This window comes from Teleopsis dalmanni, chromosome 2 (assembly GCF_002237135.1).
Source record: "Teleopsis dalmanni isolate 2A chromosome 2, ASM223713v2, whole genome shotgun sequence".
Lineage (NCBI taxonomy): Eukaryota > Metazoa > Arthropoda > Insecta > Diptera > Diopsidae > Teleopsis > Teleopsis dalmanni.
The window spans coordinates 24,694,624-24,703,762 of record NC_051847.1 but is presented as its reverse complement, the minus strand read 5'-3'; the positions used below and the strand labels follow the sequence as shown (position 1 = coordinate 24,703,762).

Here is a 9,139-nt window from a genome sequence, read left to right as displayed (position 1 = left end):
TGAAATTTGTATTCTTCTCATTTTTTAAGTTTTTAGTGCTATTAGCTGGCACTTCTTTAAATATTTAGTTTTTTTTTTTGAGTTAACGGCCATTTGAACTTTAGTTTATCTTAACATACATTACAATATATATCAGCTTAGTTAAATCAGCTTAGTCAGCTTAGATTAAAAAAAAAAAATAATCAATAAAATATAAAGTGCTCTCATATCCAAACAAATTTTAGAAATAATAGATATTTATATGTTATTTACAAATTTTTAATGATTATTATTGTTAACAAAACTGAATATGTTGCTCTTTGAACTATTATTTTTATAAAATAAAATAGTTATTAAATAAAATTGATATTTTATTGCTAAAAAAAAATAAACTTTAATGCTTAATTAAAAATAATTATGAATTCAGAGTTACTTGCAACCTGTGGTTAGAAAATTAAATGCCATCTTCAAATTACATTGTAGATATATGCGCGTCTTATACAGCATAAGCAGTGCAGACATCAAAGTATCTTCAATAATTGTGTAGACACTGATTTCAAATACATTATTTAATAAAAGATATTCATTTTTATTACTCTTGAATATAAAATGTTTGTAATGTGGAACCCCGCAGACAAATCCATAAAAGTGTGCAATCAACTTAGGTTAAGAATTTATGCTTGATGATTAAGAGAGGCTAAAGTTTAAGTGTAATTATGCAATAAAAATTAATAAAAAATAGTATAAACATACATACTGTTTTGAAGAGCATACCACATTTGTAATTTAAATTAAAAGTAATTAAATAATATAAATAAATATAGCTATTAATACATTTAAGATGATATTTTTAAAGCATTAAACAGTCTACTTATCAAACGAAATTTAAAATAAAAATTAAATTAAAAGTGTGAGTAATAAAAAAATATTTAGTTTATTTATTTAATTTGTTAATATACGACTTAAAGCAAAAAAATCTTATCAATATTTCACATATGATGATGTTGGAGTTCGTGTAGAAAAAGTGATATTATGTACCAAAATTATTTTTTTGTTCCAATACATCTTCGAGGAATGCCGACTTATCGTGTTGAAGGACATAGTAAAGCAATGACTTCAAAAGCGATGCAGGTGGTAGTTAAACTAGTGATATAACTTTCTGTATCGGAAAAGTCAAGAGTAAGCACGAAGTTAAGTACAATCCACGACGAGACACCGTTTTGACCGAGAAACCAGCAGGTGGGTGTCTGTACTTCAAATTAAAGCGACCTTTAACTAGTAATGCTTATTGGCGTATATTAAACAATACTATATAAGTAAATAAAAAGATATCACAACAAATAAAACCGTCCGTATCGATATAGATACAGATATATAGATATAGATATAGATATAGATATAGATATAGATATAGATATAGATATACCCAGTAGAAAACGGATCGATCCGTCATCGAAGACGTCTTCAAGACATGGATACATACATGAAGACCGATCGATCCAAATGTATGCCGGTCTTCGAAGACACTTTCATACAAATTAGCCAAATGTCTTCAATGAATTTTTGCGTACATGTCTCGAAGACCGTCTCGAAGACAATGTCTTGCATAACGGACGCATTCGACAGAAAGTTGTGCGCTCTTAGTGCAGTGCTCATATAATTTTTTCACCCTTTTTTTTATTTCTACTCTTTTATTGCGCTCTTTAAATTTTAAATGAATTTCAATTTTCTCTTTAAATAAGTAGAAAGAAATTGTTGTATTTTGTACTTTTATTTATTTTATATAATAATTTCTTAAATTACATTCAAAATTAAAAGTTTTAAAAATAAATTATAAATTTTATTATAAATTATTACAAATTTTATTAAGATATTAATAATAAACTAGTAAAAACTAGTAAACATAATGAAAATTAATTTAAATAATTAACTTAATATAACTTAGCATATCTAAAATTAACTAAAACTAATATAAAATAATTTATAGCATTTCGCTATCATCAAATGTTGAAGTTTTATATGTTTTCAAAAGCGTTGAAGAGGATTTTGGTACAATTAAACCTTCTGATCTTAAGAGTTCTAAAATATCATTACTACAACGCCTGTTAATCCTGTGTTTTTTAAATATAACAGCTAATTTTTCACAAGTGTTTTCAGTTTTTTTATTTTCAACATCCTTTGTTTCGTTTCTAAAACAACTTTCACTGGAATTATTGTCTTCAATATTAATATCAATATTTTTTCCAGGAACTAAGTCACTATTTAATTTGTTTTGATTTAATTTCTTTTTTTTTAATATTTCGTAGTTTAATGATTTTGTTTCTTTATTTATTTTGATTTTTTTAATATTTATTTCACTACACTTCAAAATTATTGCGTCAGTTCATTTATAAAACAGCGTCATCTGATGCAAAATTCAAATACGTTGCTGTGAACACTAAAAATGAGAGAGAAAGCAAAGAAAGAGTATTTACATTCATGTTTTGAGCAATTGTTTTGCAAATTTGCTTGAAAATGCGGACGCGGTATCAAAGACCGTCTTGAAGACAATGTCTTCGAAGACCACTTTTTCTACTGGGTACATATGTTTATAAATATAGATATAGATATAGACATATATAAAGATAAAGATATTGATATATATACAGATACAGATACAGATGTAGATATAGATATATATATATATATATATATATTGATGTAGATATAGTTATAGATATGGATTTAGATATAGATACAGATTAAGCTATAGATATAAATATAAATATAGATATAGAAGTAGATATAGATATAGATGTAGATGTAGATATAGATATAGATATAGATATAGATATAGATATAGATATAGATATAGATATAGATATAGATATAAATATAGATATAGATATAGATATAGATATAGATATAGATATAGATATAGATATAGATATAGATATAGATATAGATATAGATATAGATATCTATTAAAATCGTTAATTATTAATTTTCTCAAATAAAATTCACAACAATTATTATTTAATTAAAAACAAAATAATTGAACCTTATTGACTTATATTTTGGAGAGCGTTTATACACATATATTATACATATGTATATTAATATCTATATTTCGTAATAATAATTATTGCTTTATCATAATTCGTAAATTGCATGCTAACAAATTTATACGATATTTGCATATATGTTGCAAATGCAAATAATTATTTGTTAAGTTTCAAAACATTTTTGAAATTTAATCGGAAAAATGTAAATTAGTAAATTGTAAACAAATGAAGTTGAAGAGAAGCGAAACTTTCATGGGACACTTCTGTTTCAAATTTTCACACGATTTTATTGTATAAAATTTTGCTTATTTTGAATTTAATTGCGAATGAGTTTCTTTATCTAAAATATCTGTGAGTTTAAGTTGCTATATTTATGCAAAATTTTTGATTTTTTAATTTTTTTAATTAAATTATAACATTTTATGTTATCTTGTTTGATAGTATTTTGGGATTATATTTTTATTTTTAGAAATTATTTTATTTTTAGTATCTTACGTAGAAGACTAAATTTCAGTAACGTCATAATGAAAAAATACTTACAATAAACAAATATCAGATATGTTTTTAACCTACAGTAACCAGTCAACAGTCCAGTCAATATTGGTAGTATGTTCTTAGATACGCTAATAAAGAATTAGAATCTCTTGCTACTATACCTACATCATAGCAATTTAGATTTTCTCAGAACTGAAAGACTTTTAAAGGTCCTTTTAAAGATCCTCCTTCCGAAGCTCCTTGGCCTAAACTATAAAAAGGTTCAGGTTCTATCATACCATGAAGAGTTCTTTACTGACGAGTTCATCGGCTTTCTCATTTTCTTGAATCTCCACATGCCCAGAAACTCAGTGAAATTTGAAGTTTATGTGCTAAAAAGGTATAATAATTTTTAATCAGAATCATAATAGAGAACCCAGGATATATAAATACGAATGCTTTCAGCTTCTGCTAAGCAAAGTAAACAAATATTCTACTATGCTATTGTTAATGAAATTAACATTAAATGTGTGTTTATTGGGTTACTGTTGTCATCCATGTAAAAATAAAACACTGGAAGTACAATGCCTGTTAGCTGTTAAATGTGATGAAGCACAAGTATTATTATAGTGCTGTTTAATCATATTTGAAAGAATTAAGAAAAATTTTATATAATCCTAAACTAAATATCCTTCTCAGGGATTGCTACCTTGACGTAGTGAAAAATCCCGTTACGTAGAATATTCAAGCGATGGCGGCGGTAGCATGCTACCCACTCTTGTCGGTAAAGTCGAAGAGCTAAACTAAGCTAATCGCTTTGCTCCCTTCATTAACTGTTTTCCGGAAATATAACATGAGTTTCAACTGTATGGAATTACAGTCTCCAAATGCTACCCGTACATATACTGCGAATCCACCTGCTTCGACAGCACGCACAACGAGTTTGGAGGTGCGAAACTCACGTTTAAACACAATCTCTTCGTTAGATACCACTGTAACCACTTATGGCCCAATGTTCCCCTAGGAACGCAATGGAATGAAGAAGAAGAAACTAAATATTGCTTCCTCTCTCTTTACCAAATACTAATTGACATTCCACTCATTGAACATCAATAAGAGAAATAAGTATGGCTAATGTATAAATTCACAAGGAAATGGTCCTCAGTGAAAAAGAAATGATCCTTCTTTCTTCTTTAAGATGATGCATCATATCACAAATTGATGGTACCAATTGTCGAACTATACAAATTAATGAGCATTTAAATACCTACCTAAAAAAATATTTTGAATATCTAATCTTCATCAACTAACCACAAACCTAAAAGCAATGCTTTTGGAATAAAATTTTTTAGCACAAATAAGTAAGTTATTGGCAGAACAGAGGTTTATTTTGTAGGCATTGGCAAATTGATTTGGAAGAAAGAGTAAGAGAGAGAGAGAGAGATTTTCAGATGTTATATAAAAACGGTAGAATGATTATATTAGAATTAAGAGTGAGTTGAAAGAACTCAAAATGATGCAATTAAAAATAACATGTTCCTATATGTCAAACCAAGTATTTTTTATCTGTTATATTAGATCTAAAGAAACATACCTACATAAGTAGTTCTAAATCAAGAGATGATTAATTATACATATATATGTATTCATATGAGAAATAATGTGCATTGAATTTTATATTTTTGTACATTTTATTATTTGAATATTATTTTAAACATTTATGCTTTTCTAGTCTTAGCGTTGTAAATTAAAACAACTTAAGTCTTTGTTAATATTTAAATACATTAAAACAAAGTTTGTTGACCTACATTTATATCTCAAGACTTGAATTATTTTGTTTCACACAAATAAATACTATTACCTTATAGTATGACATATTCTTTACCGTGGAACGGAAACTCATATCTTATCTGAAGTTGCATTGTTTAACATTGATAAAAAAATACCTTAACACAAACTCACATGGTTGCAAATAGTAAGAGAATTTTACTTACAACATATCGATAACTGGAAGACTCCAAATGTATATAAAGTGCACAGAAACATTGACTCCATGTACATTTTTTTCCTTTAATCGAGTATTTTCTTCTTTACTAGGGTTTGAATCTGTAAATCGAACGCCAAGTCAACGTTATTCTACATGGAAAACACGACTTTTTTTCAATCGCGCATCCAAGTATTCATAAACAAATGCTTAAGAAAAATACTGTAAATATCGTGAACGGAGAGCATATCCAATAGCGATCTATAGGAACGCACAAAACAAATATAAGCTGCCAATGATATCAAAAGAAGAAAATAGAAGTGATTTCGCCACTTGCTTAGAAAAGCAGCATTCTGTATAATAAAACAAGATCTACGTCCCCCCTGGAGCCTCGGCTTAGACATGACGAAGAACAGTGGACCAGGAGCTTAAAGACACACAGCACTCCTGGGATCAAATAACGAGAGAAGCAGGCAACAAAATAAGATTTAGAAGAATTGTTGAGACCCTATGCTCTACTAGAATTAAAGGACAGCAGTAGTAGTATTCATACAGATAATTCGAAAAAACCACATAAACACAGAATTTCAAGTATCTGGATACTTCAAGCTATTCGGATTCTTACAACAATAAACAATATGATTCATAACGGATTATGTGAATATTTGTATAGTTTGGACTAGTTTAAACATCTGTATTACGTTAGTAATTATATATTATATTTTTTTAAATTATTTAAAAAGTATTATTGGAAAAATGTATTATAGTTTACTTTATTATATATTATTTATTTTATTCTCATAGGTTTTTATATTTCCACAAATTAAAAATATTAATTTTGCTGCATATATAATTAATTTATAATTAATACAATAAATTTATACTAAGCTAAATGATATAATAATTAATATAACATTGATTATTGTTTTGCTCTAAAGCGATAACCATTAGTTATCATCCATGCATTTTGCCAATTTTCACGTTTGTAATTATCAGCGTAGTTTTGTACTGAGACAAGATATTCCTAAAAAATATATATATTAGCTTATTTAATTTTATAAGTTAGTAACATTTAATATATTATAGAAGAAAATACCTAGTCATTATTATAAATTATATAAATTGTTTAAATAATTTTTACTTACTGGTCCAAATAATGTTTGTACAACACAATTTTCTACAGCCAAGTTTTTATTTGTGGTTGTATGAGTGATTACCAAAGGACTATTACTCTGCAAAACAATATTGCTTATAGGAATATAATACACCCACTGATATATGATTCAACTTACTGGAATAGGCAATCCGTCTGTTTCAAATCTCTCTATAGGTATAATATGACGACAATGCCAATCGGCGAAAACAGTGGGTATTAGCTTACCTACACCAAAATCCTTCAAATGTATTTTTATTTATATTATATAAATATTTAAAAATATAATTATTTTATTTATATCAACTTTGTTCTATTTTACATACCCTTGCTCGCCCTATTCCAATTGGCATATTAAGTTCACCCCTTTTGTAAGATTTGTAATTAGTTTGCACTTGTAACGATAGATCCTGAGCTTTTGGGGTCGCATATAGGTATAATTTCTCTTGGCTACCAATACATTCTAATCGAAACTTCTGACCGTAATGCAAAAGATCACTATTGGTAGTGAAATTGTCAGCTGGAACAATACGAAATGAGTTACGCACATATGGCTTAGGGGACGGTGCTATTGTTACTTCACAGAATTCGTTTATTGTTGGACTAGAACGTACCACACGTTCGTTTATAATAATAGAAAGCGCCGGTGGTACTGCATTTTTATCATTGAAACCAGGTATATAGTAAGGTTGTAATTGTATAGTTGCTCCATAACTTATTGTGTCCTTTGGTGCTTCTAATTCAACATGTCCCAGAAAATTGTCAAAAAGCTGACGAGTTTTTTCAACCATAAGCTGACCAGTGTCACGAGCACTTTTGAAATTTTGATATTTCTCCTATATTTTAACCAACAAATAATCTTATTGTTAATGTGTAAATTGAAAATGTTATACTCACACGTTCGCGACATATATCTTCAAACCAATTACCAATGCGAACTTCAGAACAATAGTGCGCCACATTGGAATACATATTGGTTGATAATACTATTAAAGAAAAAAATTATATGTAACAAAAAGTTATAGTTTAAGTAAAGTTAATAAAGTCCCACTAAATTACAAGACTTTTAATTGTTTACAATATTTGAAAAAATCATATCGATTTATCTTATACACAACTGAAGATTTGATCAACATATATTTACTTGAACTCAAGTATTAATTTACTAAATACCCATTCATAAAGATTGTAGTCTAAAACAGTGGGATATTATACTCATATTTTGAAATAATATTTTGATAGTACCAAACATAGGAAGTATTTGGTTCACATACATATGTCTGGGGTCCCAGACATATAGTATTTATTATATTATCCTTTATATCACATCCTCAACGACCTCTACTAAAATATTAAAAAGCAACCATTTATACAATTTCCTCAATGGAGAGATACGTTTAAGACTTGATTTTTTTGTCTGGAGAGAGCCGAACAATGACATAACTGTTCAATATTTTCCACCATGCTCTCATCCAAACTGTTTCAACACAAATTCTTAGCACTCAATCTACTCTCGTGCATATTAATGTTTCAATGTTCTTAAAGGCATGTAAACAGATTGACTCCTCTTTGTTCAATATAGGAAAGCGTTTGGTTTTTCGTAGCAGGTTTGTCTAATATACCACATTCTAGTGTTTTAATTATTTTTGTCTTATAAGACGTTTAAAAATACGGTTTCCATGAATCTAAGAACATTAAGTAAATTGAGAACATCTATCTGGGTCCAGCTTTGGATGATAGATGCGAAGAGTTTGAAAAAATTTGACTCCAGGTCATGATTATTCAATATTTATCAGTTTTACATACCTTTTAATTTGGTATAACTCCTCAATTTTTGTATGAAATAAATAGGGTTCGATTTTAGTCGTCCTTAAAATGTTCACAATTAATTTACTGTTCAATTAAAATATGCATATATATAATTTATACAAGAAAATTTTATTTAATGACAAGAAATTCTTGAAAATCAAAACAATAAAATTAATAAAAATAAATATTTTATGAATATTGTCGTTCATTATATTTTTCTAAATATTTTTTAAATAGATGGAAGTTTCAAACATAAGTATATATGTATATATATATTGAATCCTTAAGCATAGGGCCGCAACAAATATCTTCCACTCGGTACGATTGTTAGCTAGTGGCTTCAACTCTCCCCAACTTTTCCGCATGTGTGACATTTCCATATCAATTTGCCTTCTCCAAGTGTGTGCAGGTCTGCCCTTTCTTCTGACCCATCGGGTTCCACTCAATCGCCATTCTTGTGTCATAACCAGTCGATCTATGCAAAGTGTGATCTAGTCCAATTTTCGTTTTTTTGACTTCGGTTCAAACCTAAGTATATTATAATATTTTCTGAATAATGTTAAATATATAAAACAGTTGGATTTTATGTAAGTTTAAAAAATAGGTCACATTATAATTTAGTCAAATATATAATATTATGAGTATATTAGATATATGTGTAAATTATTATATAAATATATAAACTTATATATGTAT

At 27.7% G+C, this 9,139-nt stretch overlaps 1 protein-coding gene across 1 annotated transcript; it reads right to left on the bottom strand.

The window, feature by feature from the left end:
• Positions 1-6,327: 6,327 nt before the first annotated feature.
• LOC119681999 (cilia- and flagella-associated protein 161-like) lies at positions 6,328-8,535 on the bottom strand. The gene is made up of 6 exons (XM_038095323.1): positions 8,441-8,535; positions 7,532-7,620; positions 6,961-7,470; positions 6,774-6,875; positions 6,627-6,713; positions 6,328-6,505 (listed from the first exon to the last, which is right to left on the bottom strand). The coding sequence occupies exons 2-6, from the start codon at positions 7,604-7,606 to the stop codon at positions 6,401-6,403; spliced, it is 879 nt and encodes a 292-aa protein (XP_037951251.1). The 5' UTR covers positions 7,607-7,620; positions 8,441-8,535; the 3' UTR covers positions 6,328-6,400.
• Positions 8,536-9,139: the final 604 nt, after the last annotated feature.